Here is a 13,592-nt window from a genome sequence, read left to right on the forward strand (position 1 = left end):
GCTGGGTTATTTTTCTTAATTTTATGCTCCTGGCCTCCTTACCGGGTCATGGCACAGAAGGCAGGATTTGATACTAGCTGGGTGCCTAGCAGGGGGATAATGCTCCCTGCGATGTGTTGCCTCTCTGATTTTGGCATTAGGGTGCTGCTGAGGGGGAGACTGAGGTGTGTCTGTTAGTGTACAGCAATGGTTTCAGGGTGAGCTGGGTGGTTCCGCAGTGACACCTGGACTTTGCTCCGTCCCAGGGGACGGTTGCAGCCGTGAATACGCAGGACAGGGGGAGCAGTGCCAAAACCCAACTTTAAAATTAAATTGGGTCAAATCGTGTAAATTTTGGTGGTTTGGGGCCCACAGGGAGGTCAGTCGAACCCAGCATGCCCTTCATCCCCACCGGTTTTCCCCGGTCGCTCAGCCAAGGCAAACATGAGCTCAGCGCTGAGGTATTTGCGCTGCTCTGTGCCCGTGTTTCGGAGGTGGGCAGGGAGGGGACACCAACAGGACACGGCACCTGTAGGGAACGGCCTCACCAAGACATGCCTTCCCTATTTTCTCCTTTCTCACACCGTGACTAAAAATTCCTCATCACTGGAGATGGGACTCTTCAAACCCCCGCCTTTGATTACTCAAGTAGGCAAAAAAAAATAATGGAGAAGGGGTGTTTAACCTGAGTTCAAGCTTTCTCACAGCCTTGCTGCAAACTTGGGACAGCTGGAGCTCAGGATGGAGGGGCTGCAACCAGATGGGTGAGGTTGGGAAAGCAGTTTGTGACCCTCAGGACAGAAGGCCTGGAAATTTCCTGTCCATGTTCCTCCATCCAGGATTTTCAGACAGGACTGATACTACTAAAAGCAGTATTATAAAGAGGAAAATAGATACATCTTTGTGCAGTGTTTGAAAACAGCGTAAGCTCAAATATTTGAGTTCTTTACAGCTTGTGCTTAATTTTTTTTTTATTTTATGACCATTGCAGTTGTTGAGCTGCTTGAAGAGGCAGGAGTTGGGTGGGCCCAGGCTAACAGGTGTTGTTTTAAGCTAGAAGTAGCTGATGGGTTGGAGTTGAGTCAGGCCACAGTGTTTGTCAGAGCCTGGGCTTCACAATGGGTGTTCATGCCTGGATCCCTCTCCCAAACCCGACTTTTGGTCATGCTTTTGTGCAGAAAGAGGCATTATTTTAATTTCTTAATCCCTCTCTGACAAATTGAGATGAATGTAAATAGATTACAATGTGCATTACCTGCACCTTCCCTCAAAATCTCATTGCAAAAGCAGGCAGCCAGTGGTTTCTCTGCCTTTTCCAATGTTGTTTGGAAAATCCTCTTGTGCCATGCTGTCAAATTGTCAGAGAAATTGCAGTAAAAGTCTAGCAAACCCATTAAAAGTCTGTGCTCGCAGCAGAAATAACCTGGGCATCTTCTGAACACCATGCAGTCTCACAAACCCCATCTCTTCCGCACCACAGGAAGATTTGGACCCACTGCCCAGACATGAGGGGAAAAAATTATTTTTCTTTTTCTTTGCAGATGAATATCATATCAGTGTTTAATAACATCAACAAAAATGCAATCTGTGCAGGGCAGCAGCGAGCCTTGGTCTAAGATTCACCCACGGGATGATGATTTAATGACACTGCTTTTCAAGTGTCTTGTATTCCTTGTTAGTGGCTTGGGATGGAAACCTGGTTTCTTTTCGTCCCACAGGCAGCCTGTCCTGCAATGAGCCAGTGCACCTGAGGCCCGGCAGCCGTGGGGATGGAGCTGAAGGTCTGGGTGGATGGGATCCAGAGGGTTGTGTGCGGTGTCTCAGAGCAAACTACCTGCCAAGAAGTGGTCATTGCCCTGGCACGGGCCATCGGTGAGCCATCTCCATCTGCTGGGGGGATGTCCCTTTGCAGGTGGGGCATCTGCCAAGGGGTTGCCCCATTTGCAGGAGCTTCCTGTGAAAGGGAGACCTTGGGTGGGTGGGGGTCCTGCTCTGCAGCTGTGGGGATGCCGCCAGCCACTGCCTGTGAGGCAGCAGCCTCAGCACACCAGTGCTGGCCACTGCTTTCCCTAAACGATGTGCTCACCTCCCGGCAGGTCAGACGGGCCGCTATGTGCTGGTGCAGAAGCTGCGGGAGAAGGAGCGGCAGCTGCTGCCGCTGGAGTGCCCCCTGGAGTCGCTGGCCAAGTGTGGGCAGTACGCCAACGATGTGCAGTTCATCCTGCGGCGGACAGGCCCCAGCATGGCCGAGCGGCCCTCCTCGGAGGGCGCTCCGCAAGCTCCTGAGAGGACGTTCATCCGGGCCAGTTTGCCCATCAAGCCCAGGCTCACCGGCATGGATGCACCCCGTTCTCGGGAGCCAAAAAAATCCATGACCTTCAACTTGGGTCCTACAGGCTCCAGTGACCCCTTCACCGTGAGCCGATGGAGGCACCAAACACGGGAAGGAATAGACTTGGAGGGTGGTGGGATTGTCCAGCCCTCCAAAGAGGAGCTGTTTAGGAGGGTGCTGCAGCAGCAGGAGCAGCTGCATTCCTTGGAGGCCCATGGGGACACCCTTGAAATGGACCTACGGCTCTGGGAGCGTAGCCGGCTTGCCGGCCAGGAGAATGAGATCCTCTATCTGGAACAACTGGTACGAAGGAATGAGACAGAGCTGGGCGAGGAGGAATTTTGGCAGAGCGAGCTCCGACTGGAAAAGGAGTGTGAGCGAGAGCGGCAGGAGCGGGTTAGAAGCCTGCGGGCCAGCCTGGAGGAGTACACCCAGAGGATCTATGAGCTGAGTGCCCGGACTGAAGCCCTGCAGGAGGAGATCCAGTGGGAGATGGCTGAGAGGGCCAAAAGGGGAAAGGAGATCTCTGTGCCCAGCCCCATAGAGCTGGAGGACATGGCCACCAAAATGAAAAGGGACCTGGAGGCCAAGGTCAAGCAAGGCACCCAGCTGGAGAGCAACCTGGCCAGTGTGGAGAAGGCCCTGGAGGAAGCTGAAAAGAACCTGCAGGTAGATAGGACTGGGTTGAGCCACCCCATGGAGTAGTAGGACCTTTGGGGAGGGGTTGGAGCCAGCTTTCCAGTCCCATGGACCAGTGGTTGAGTGGGGTTAGTTACCCCACCTGGGCAGTGAACGTGGCAGTGGGTGAATGGAGGTGGCTCAGCAGCAGTGATCTCTGTCGGAAGGACACCACCACTTTCACCCAGCTGGCACAGGGTCCCACACCCATTGCTCTGCATGCAAACTGCATCTGGGCTAAGGCTCCTGCTGACTGGTGCACTGGGAGCACAGTATCACCCTGCTCCAGCAGAGACAGTGGTGCTGGAGAGCAAATGGTCCACATGCGGGGTTGGTGGCATTGGCACAAGGGTCAATGTTATCTTGGGTGAAGGAGTCACAGAGGGCATGGCATAGGTCTTCATGGTGCCTGTGCATGAAGCCTTTTGACCATGCAAGCTGTGCAGGGGCTCAGGCTCATGGGAGGGGGCTGCACAGTGTGGAGATGGCAGCTCAGGCTGAGCTGTGATGCCCCCCCCCCAGCTCACCTGTTGCAGCCCCCCAACATCAGGGGGTCAAGGGGCTGCGTGACTCCTGCCTTGCACCCGCTGAGTCCCCTTTGGTGGAGCAAAAGCAAAAAGCTTTCACCCAGCCATGCAGTGGTAGCTGTCCTTCCCAAGACTGGCCATGCTTCCAGCATCTTGCCTTAAGCATCTCATTTGTGCTCGGCATCTCACAGCACGGCTGCCATTTGCCGGCTGCTCGCACCCTCTTGTGGAGATGCAGCAAACCAGGGCTGTTCCCAAAACCACGCCTTCCTCATCGCCACTGCCTGGGCACCCTCCTTCCTGCAGACCCTCGGAGAGGGGCAGCTGAGCCACGGTACTTCTGAGGTCCCTTCCACTGGCTTCAGCAGAGTGAGCCCCAGCTGGGGGTGCTGCCCCAGGGCTTGCATCCCCAGGTTGTGGCCTGGGGACATGGGGGGAACATGCGGCTCATCCTGTTCCCTCCCTCGGTGTGTGTTTTGCAGGCCCAGACCCAAGAGCTGGAGGAGTTAAATAAGGAGCTGAGGCAGTGTAATTTGCAGCAGTTTATTCAGCAGACGGGGGCCACGGTGACTGTCCTGCAGGCCAGGTCTGAGGAGGATGGCCCAGCCGGAGCCGAGCCCGTGCGAGCTGCCAGCCTACCGGAGAAACGGAGGTCAGCATGCTGCCGCTGGCTCGGCCACAGGGGCTGCTCCGCGGGACCCCTGCCCGCTCCCTGCCTCCTTCTCCAAGGCGTCAGTCCCAAAGCTGGCTGGTTCTGCCCTGGGCACTGAGGTTAGGCAGCAGGGACGGGGTTTGGTGCTGACACGACAGTTGCTCACCACTCCAGTGGGTCACTGAGCTTTGCCAGCCCTGGGGTTCCTTCCTCCTCCCCTCTGAAGCCTGGGGGCTGCTTGTAGACAGTCTCAGAATTCAGATCCTGCAGTGCTGCTTTAGGGGCTGAGGTGGCCACAGGGAGCTTTCCTTCCCAGCCTTGCTGCATGTCACCAAAGCAGCTGTAGCAAAAAGCAGGTGGCCAAGGGCCAGCATCAGTCCCCAGGGGCTGTGGGCTGGTGGGGACAGGCTCTGGCCACCGATGACCTCTTTGTGTTTGGTGAGGGAAGGGTGAGTGTGGTGCCCAGGGCCATGTCTGCATCCTTGCAGGGACAAGAGGAGGTGGGGGGGGGGGCTCTCACAGAAGGGGACCTGGTCGTTTCTCCTCCAGAGCACCTGGAGTGGGTGACGTGACTGCCCTGCGGCACTGCGGCAGCTGGGCCCAGAAAGCACGGGATGTGCAAGCCCTGCCTAAGCCAGGTGTTTTTCCCTATCCTGTAGGTTTTCCTCCCACCGCTGGTACTGACTCGCCTCCCCGAGTCAGCACCAAGCAGCTCCTCAGCCATCCCAGGACCCTGCCGGAGCCCCTGGTGTCCAGCCTGAACCCCGAGGGTGCGTATGTCCCGTTGGGGCCCTGGGAGCAGGAGCCAGTCTGCAGAGGATGGGTGGGAAGAGGGGAGAGGCTTTTGCTGCCCAAAATGGGCTGCAGAGAGCAAGCGTGTGCTGGTAGTGGGAGGCCGGAGCTATTTATAGATGCCATTAGGAAGCACAAAGCTCACACTCCAGCAGTCTCTGCTCTGCTGCCAGGGGCTCATATGCTGGTAGTCCAGCTCTCCGCCCTGCCAGGAGCTGTGGAGGATGGTCCTCACTGCGTCTCCTGCCACTCTGCATCCCCCAGAGCTAAGACCTTGCTGTGATTAGAGTGGGGAGAATTTGTCTCCTGTCTTTTACAGGAGCTACTGTTGCTCCATCTTAACAACTAGTTCTCCCCAAACCCCTTTCTACCTCCTGTTACTCTTTTTTCACCTTGCACCTATTTTTGGGTACAGAAAAGCGAGCTGTGGTGTCCTTGCCCGCCATGGCGATGCTGCCTCCATCCTGGCCTTCCATTCTCACCCGTGCCACCATTGCCATCCTCCTCATGGCCCAATACATCCATCCCCATTTTGCCAGATGCTGCAGCATCTGCATGTCCGTCTCCCAAGTTTTGCACTCATGTACATCCTCTTTTTGCTCCCCTTTTTGTGAGCACTTGCCCACCATGGTGGGATTGCTCAGGTGGTTTTTTCTCTTGTCTTGCAGTTGTATCAACCAGGCAAAGCATCTGGAGGTAGAAGGGCTCGGGCAGCGGAGGATCAATTGCCTTGCAAGTGTAACTGTATAAATAAACCATATTATATATATATATATTTTATATTTTTTTTAACTGCTTTATATCGTGAATGGATGTGGACAGCCAGACAGAGTATTTTTACAGACTATAAAATAAAACCAGAGACTGATGACACAAAGCAACCATCTTCCCCTGTGGATGAAAGTGACCCCCTTCTACTTTTTTTAAAGCAGTTTCTATATTCAACAGAAAACACCAGTGCTCCCATTCTGCATAGCCTCCTCAAAAGACCCATCGTGCATTTGGAAAAGTCCTTGTTCCTTTGACTAGGGGAGCAGAGCTGTGGTGGAGACCTGCCTGGAGACTCACCTGGATGGAGCAAGATAACCGATTTTACAGCATCTCGTCGCAGCAAGCAGGGCCATGGCAAATAGCCTCTTCCCTGACTGCAGGGGAGGCACAAGAGCAGCTTTAAGACAAATTTCTGCAGCTTTAAGACAAATTTCTGCCCCTCTTTTTTTATATATATGTTATAAGAAACCTGTAGTAGAAGCCCATTTTCCATGGTGCCATGGACTACACTTCAAGGGAACAATGGAGCACAGAGCAGGAGCTTGTTTTTCTCATATCCACTTAGATTTTCAACTTGTTTTTAAAATAAAAAATTGCAGAGTGAGCCCTTCCCCGGTGGTGGTGTGAGTGGAGAGCAGGACCAAAACACTCTTGGTGACATTTCCCTGGGTTTTTTTTTTATTTCCCTCCCTTCCCCCCTTGATGGCCAGTAGCTACTGTTTTGTTCATCTGTCCTCTGTCCCAGTGGGTCGCCTTGTATTTTAATTGCAAAACCAAAGCAGTTCGGGATGAGTTTGTCCAGATCCCCAAGCCTGTTTTCAACGCGTCATATGCAAAAAACGTGACTTGGGCACAGCGTTCACCGTAAAATCCTGCTTTCCCTGTGCAAATGTAATCCTGTGTGCCGCAGATCCACTTTTCAATAAATCTTTGGGAAAGGATTTGAGCCAAGCGAGCATGCTGTTGTGGGCCGGGTGAGCCGTTCCTGACAGCTCCTGGTCCGGTGCCTGACGGACAAATCTGAGCTGTTTGTGCACCCTGCAGCTGCCTCTTTCATTTCCAAGCCATCTCTTTCTATTTGCTGAATTAAAGCTGTAAGTATTTTATAACCAACTGAATCTTATGCACACAGTGCTCTTTTTTTTTCTTTTCTTTTTTTTTTTTTTTTTAAATCACAAAGTGCTTTACAGCCGGCGGATGCAGCTTGTCTCCAGTGAGATGTGGCCATCTCTGGGATGAAACATGACAACCTTTTAATAATGCACAGCAGCAGCTCGGAGCATTTTAGGACAGGAGGCAAAGGGGATGGCGCTTGTCTGCAGATAGGAGCAGGTAAGGGGAAACCTCCCATTTGCCTTCAAGTCCCTTTGTCTGCACCTGGATAACAGCAGCCAAGAATGGCAGCTCTTGCTGTCCATCAGCATCTCCCCTGAGACTCTGCTGGGCTGTGTCCCCAGAGACATGCCCCTCTCAAAGCCAATTTTCAAGGTGCTATCACAGCCACCAGGTTGGTCAAGTGATAATGAAGGATTAAAGTTTGTTTTGTTGGGAGATCAGTGGCATAGCTGTGACTCAGGTTACCACTGGAGAGCTGTGGCAGTGGGGAGATGCAATTTCAAAGTTGTCTTTTTTCAATTGGGACTTTTGAGGTTTTCTTGTGGGGTTCTTTTTCAAGGGGGTTCTCCTCACCTTAAACCATCTATCTCAGGGAAATTAGTTAAAAATTTATTTGCTCCATGCAGCTGCATCTAGTTTCTCCCATTTGCCTGCTTTTTCGGACTTTGTGCACTCATTTTTTTGGACTCTCTTGCTTTTTAAAAAGATTCCACCTTGCTAAGAGAAGTGGAGGGTGATGGAGGTTGCAAAGAGCATTTCAGTGCTGCTTGGGAAAAACACCCAAGAAGTGGGTTCAGAAAGCTCGCTTGCCTTGGATATGGCTATATTTTGGGGTGTTATGGGATGTCCTCTGCATGCCCTGAAAAACTGACCTCTGCAGGTTAAAAACTGGATCTTTCATTTTTGGGGCTGTATCTGTAGCCTTGCCTTCTGCAGAATAAATGGTAATGAAGAGAAAAAGGTCATCGCTTATGGCACTTCCTATTGGGAAAAACAGGGGCAGAAAATTAATTTGAATCTGATTTGGAAGGTGGGATTTTGCCCTCTGTTATGATTATATATTATTTATTGTTGTTGTGGGTTACTTCTGTTTAGTCATGATCTCACAGGCCAAACCAGCACCAGCCTTTCCTGGAGGAAGGTGTGGGAGGGTGTGGAAAATACAGGTTTAAAATATATATATCACAGCAGATTTTGGCCCTTCAGCTGATGCCCCTTGGCTGGGATACAGGATTTGGAACTGTTGCGTGGGATGGGAGACAGTGTAACTCAACCATGTGCCCCACTGAGGGCTGATAATCAGGCAGTGGTCTAGGAAGAGTGCTCTGGTCAGGGGCTAACTCTTGTTTTTTCAGCTCGAGACTGTGGCACTTTGCAGATTTTCTTCATTTTGTGTCCTACAAACCATCGCCCAGCTGCTGCCTAGGCAGCAGTGTTTTGTAAGGTAATAAATTACCTTGATTAACACCCCTGTCCCTGCTGTGGTGCACGTGGCAGTGGGGGGAGAGGCGTTAATCGAACCCACCCGTTACCTCAGGATCTCCCCAGCCGTGGGTGACCTATATTCCTCCCGCACGGGGGGCCTGCCATGGCAGGGTGAACGTGCGGGCCCCCGCGTGTTGTTTAACTGAGTGAGGCTCAATACCCACTCTGGCTCCCCCGCCCTCCCGCTTTTATCTGCTCTAAAGCCTGTGTCAATAATACATTTCTGCCATTGAATATTTTATTGATGGTTTGACTTTTTTTTGCTGCTCGCAATTCCCATTTCAAGGCTGCGTGATTGTTCCTAATTAAAATTTTATGCCCTGGGACAAGCCTTCTTGCTACAGTGGAGATGATGCTGTCCTTTTCTAGGCCACTACAGAGCAGTAGGAAGGAATTACCCATTGTTATGAGATTAAAACAAAGCAAATAAATTATTGTTTTTCCCTTGAAAAAAAACCCCAAAGCCCAGTGTACGATGCGTACTGGAGAGGGAACAACTGGCTTGCGGGCAAGGCAGGGATCCAAGCGTACAGGGTGGCTCGAGGATGCTGTGCCTGGCTGAGCAGGGACTTGTGTCCCCATGTCCCTCGGGCATTGTGGGCAGCTTCTTCCTTCCCTGTAGTGGGTGGGAATGGGCTTCAGAGCTTCTCCCTCCTCAGATGTTTCTCACTACTGGCTCCAGTGCCACCCAAAAATCACAAAGCAAAGGATATACCTGTTTGTAACTGGTGATCAGCCCCAGCTTTTTGCTGTTTTTGTTTCGTTTTGTTTTCAATTTGCAGGCTCTGTCAGCACAAGGCACCATTCAGGGGAGTAATTCAGCCACCTCCAGCTTCCCTGGAGCTCTTTTCTTCACTGCACTACCTGATTTTTAATTTTTTTAATTTTAATACAGCAATAGAAAAATCGACCCCATCTCCTCACCCATCTACTCTGGACTGTCAGCTCCTTAGGCCATGCATCCTTTGCAGATGGTCTGCATGCCAGCACTGCCCCAGGCCAGTACAGTTTCTCAAGGCACTTGCACCAGCCCCAGTTCGCAGTCACCGATTTGTACGAGTTCCTCAGTGTTTGGGTTTGGATTTTTTTTCCCCTAAATTTCATCTAGAGTGGTAGAAGCACTTGTGCTGCCTCCCAGCCCCTGAATTTGGCAAGCAGCTTTTAAAGCACACACTTCAGCTCCAGTTACATAAGGAAAGGTGTGAATGTCTGGAGGAGAAAATGCCTCTTGGCTTTGCTCCCCAAGTGGTGTCCAGATGCTCTGCTGCTCCTAGGCGCACAGCTTCTACCAGGGTAGTTCACTGCAGATGGAGAAGAGCTGCTTGAACTGGTGTGCATGTCCATGCAGGGAGCATTGTCTGCTCTCCTATGATGATTTTTCTTTCTGTCTCAGAGTACAGACTGAGTGCATTCTACCTTGCCCTGGAAAAAAGAAAATAAAAATCATAAAGCACTAGAGGATGCTGGGAAATTTTCTTGTTTATGGATGAGCAAGTTTCTCTCCCAATGGAACCTCCTGCCAGCAGAAATTTTTTTTTTTTTTTTTTTTTTAGGATGTATTATATAAGTCCCTGCTTGCATTTAACTAACTGACTTCCTCTTAAACAATTTATGTACTCCTTCTGTTCCTCATAGGCCAGCCTGCTCCTTGGGTGAGGCTCACCACGTAGGGCCTGCCAGTGGGCCACGTTACAGAGAGAACACGATAGGCGCTTCTCGGTGTGGTGCTTGGAGGGCTAGGCCTGCTCGCCTCCCTCCATGAGTTGCTGAAACAAGAACAAAATCTTTGAGGAGAATAGAGAGTCCCTTCAGCTCAGTGGGCCTGATACTCAGCATCTTCCCCTCCTGTAAGGCACAGCCCTGCCTCTCACCAAAAAGCTAACAGCACCAGTTCTGAGGGAGAGCACCCAACTACTCTTGTTACCAAGCTAAGTATCACCTTACAGATCTGTTTATTAGCTACTGAAAAACATGAAATTAAGGGGCATCACAGTCCTGGTGTATTTTCTCATTGCTCAGGAGCACTTGGCAGCCTTTGGGCTAGGGCAGGAGGGAAGGCACTGATGCCAGGCTTCTGCTTGAGGGACACCCTTGTCACAACCTTCTGCTCTCCTTTTCAAGCCACCTTCCCCAGCTCCAGAGGCAAAATAAGAGATGGGAGGCACAGGACATGCAGTGAACATCAGATACATCACTGAGAAGGCACAGCTTTCCTCTTCAGCTGGTCTGGCACCCTGGATTACAGTAATCAGCACCCAAACACTGGTTTTGCACTATTTATTGAAGGCTTCAGGTGACAGCACAGCAGGTTAGTTTTAATCACGCCCCAAGAATGTTAAAAACAGGAATTGAGCTGTATGCTTCCCCCCTCTTACTGGAGACACACAAAAAACCAGCAAAAACAAACAAGCAAACTTCACTTCGACCCCTTCCCTTTGCTTACTGGAGCTGAACAGGATGGTTCCATAGGTAGCAGGAAGTTGGACACATTCATACCCCAGTGCTGCTCACAGGAACTGGGACAAGTCTTGCCAGGTGACCCGCAGAGCTGCTTCTGCCAGTGGCATCTCCAGGGGTTAGTCATCAGGCAGCACAGTCCCAAACACAGGGTTATTTCTTCAAAGAGAAACAGAGCACCTTCATTTTCAGACACAGGTTTGCTACATGCATGGTCACCTATAAAATGGGGTAGTAGGGGTCTGTGGGCTGCAGTTTCAGCTCTCAGACACAATTGTACACGTGGATTTTGCACCAGGTTTCCTCCTCTCCCTGCTCTCCGCGTGGCTACACTGTGCTCCTGCCTGCTCGGGACTGGCAGTGGGAAGATGCTGTAGGTGCAGCTAGGGAGGAAAAAAGCATTCCAGGGCTGAGACAGCTGTGAACTTGCCTGCCCTCCCCGCCCCCTCCTCTGCCCCCATAAAAAAAGGCCCACTTGGCTTCTGAACAAGCATGAAATCAGCTCTGGTAAATTCAGTTGATTTTCCTTACTCTCCAGTGTCTTGGAGCACCCTAGACTCACCTAGTCAGCAGAGGGAACAGAGGGAGCTGATTTTTGCAGAAGAGCAGACGCTCCTCTGGGACTCAGAGGGAGAAATGACAAATAAGAGCGGGCAGGAGCGACGGGGACAGGCAAAATTTCTCAGAGAGAGACTTCACCCATGCATCGGACATTGCTCTGCCTTCTGTGCAATTAACTACTTACTGACCAGGCCAATTCCTTCAGATCAAGCTTTTACAACAGTCAAGGGCTACATGCGAGCAGCCCAAGGAAGAGGGAGAATACCCAAGTCCTTTCAGGGAACCTTGGCAGGCTGCAGTGAATCCTAGCTTGTTATTAGAAACTTGAGCTGACAATAAAGCTGTGCTGCTCTTCACAAAAGACACTTTGCAACTACCCAGCTTCTTCAACAAGCCCAGAAATCACAAGAGAGAACTTTGTAGGGGAAGCCATCTGCTTCGTCACTTCCTCCATTTTTAATGACAGCCACCCCGGGTGACTGGAAGAGTCCCTGCCTGGCTCGCCTTCCTGTTCCTCAGGGCCATGAAGTCAGAGATCCCTGCGTGACATCACAGCACGACCATGCAAGGCAGCTCTGAAAATGTCCAGCCAGGGCTGGGGCACCAATACAGCCCTGGCACAAGAAGCAGAAAGCAGTAAGCAAAGGTGAAGGGTGGGATGGGAACAGCAACAAAAAAGGAAAGTGAGGCTCGTCTCTGCTTTTCATTTAACAGATTAGAGAGTCTCTCTTTAAATGTGACTCATCCGGGGCAATACTAGGCAGAGTTTCTTCTATTAACACACCCTTGGCAATAGCAGTTCAGTTAGTCACTGACCGGGTATCAAGACGTCACCGGACGGGATGATGCGTCTCTTTAACTTGGTACGGAGTCCACTAGCACTTATTTGCTTTGGAGAAGAGCGGGGGAGGAAAGAGGGGGCATGCCATCCCTCCTGAGCAACTTTACCGCCAACTATTTGCACCCACATGCCGACACGGCCCGTTCCCTTCATCTCTGTTCCCGCCGGACACACCGAGCACTGCTGCGAGAAGTGTTCCATCTTTCCACGCTCCCCTGTGCAGTGCGGCCGATCGCGGGGCGCTACCCACGGCACGTCGGGGGTCCACAGCGCTGAGCATGGGGAGCTGCTGGAGACGGGACAGTGGCGCTGGATGGGGGACGCCGACTCCCTGGCACGCCAGAGCCCCTTTCCGGGGCGGCCGGGAGGGGAGGCGGGCGTCGAGGCGTCGAGGCGCGGGTCCGTGGAGGCAAGGCGGCCGCACAGCGATGTCCGAGGAGCAGGTTAGCCGCTGTCACACGCACAGTGGAGTCACCGAGAGCACAATGTGCGTTAGTCAGTGGCTCACCTGCTCCTGGAGGGTGACGGGGGGCGGCGGGGCCCGCCTGCAGCACAGGACACACCGGGCAGCGCGAAGGATGGGGGCGCAGGATGGGGGAGCCGCGCCGCTCCCGGGCTCCGCGGCGCGCCGGGCTGCAGCTCCGCGCTCCCAGCCCGGGACGGGCTCGCCCGTACGGCCCCGGGGCTGGCGGCGCCCCGCGGCTCCGGGGCGGGGGTCCCTCCCCGGCGCGGCCGCCGCTCACCTGCGCTCCCGCCGCCCCGCTCCCGCCGCCGCCGCCGCCAACTTCTCGCTCTGCCCCGGCCCGGCCCACGCCGCGCGCCGCGGCCCCTCGCCCCGCCCACCGCGCCGCTCCAGCCAATGGCGACGCCGCGCGCCCGCCCGCCGGCCCCGCCCCCGCGCGGCCCCAGCCAATGGCGGCGCCGCCCCGCCCGCGGACGGCCGCGGTGGGGCGTGCCAGGCGCGCGGCGCGGCCCCTGCCCCCGGCGGTGACAGCGGCAGGCGCGGCGCGTTCGCTTCTGCACGTCGCTGCTGCTGCGGGGAGGAACCATTTGTACCTGTTGAGCCGCCGCCCGCCCCCGCTCACCCCGCCCCGCCGACCCCCGCCCTCCCGCCCTCGCCGCCCCGCTCGGGCCGGCGGTCGCCGGCGGCGCCCCCGTGCCTCGATGCCGCTTCCCGCGGGGAGCCCCTTCCCCGCTGGCGACCCGCGCCCCCGCCGCTTGTCTCCCCCTTTCCCCTCCGTCCCCTCCCCGCCCCCGCCGCAGCCCGGCCCATGGTACGGCCCGCCGGGGCCGTGCCATCAGGGCAGTGTCGGGGCGCACGTAGGCGGTGCGGGGGGGACGGGCCGGGGAGGCCGGCGGGGGGGTCGGGGTGTCCCCGGCCGCCCCCTCCCCACTGCCCTT

General features: G+C 53.9%; 1 protein-coding gene across 1 annotated transcript in view; it reads left to right on the plus strand.

Moving 5' to 3' along the window:
• The window catches only part of RASSF7 (Ras association domain family member 7), a 33,227-nt gene extending 27,433 nt beyond the window's left edge, over positions 1-5,794 (plus strand). The window contains 6 exon segments of the mRNA XM_050335661.1: positions 1,698-1,851; positions 2,076-2,980; positions 3,999-4,115; positions 4,117-4,168; positions 4,828-4,938; positions 5,629-5,794. Coding sequence (XP_050191618.1) covers positions 1,749-1,851; positions 2,076-2,980; positions 3,999-4,115; positions 4,117-4,168; positions 4,828-4,938; positions 5,629-5,660 — 1,320 coding nt within the window. The 5' untranslated portion in view covers positions 1,698-1,748 and the 3' untranslated portion in view covers positions 5,661-5,794.
• Positions 5,795-13,592: the final 7,798 nt, after the last annotated feature.

This window comes from Myiozetetes cayanensis, unplaced genomic scaffold (assembly GCF_022539395.1).
Source record: "Myiozetetes cayanensis isolate MyiCay16 unplaced genomic scaffold, myiCay2020 scf6-25, whole genome shotgun sequence".
Lineage (NCBI taxonomy): Eukaryota > Metazoa > Chordata > Aves > Passeriformes > Tyrannidae > Myiozetetes > Myiozetetes cayanensis.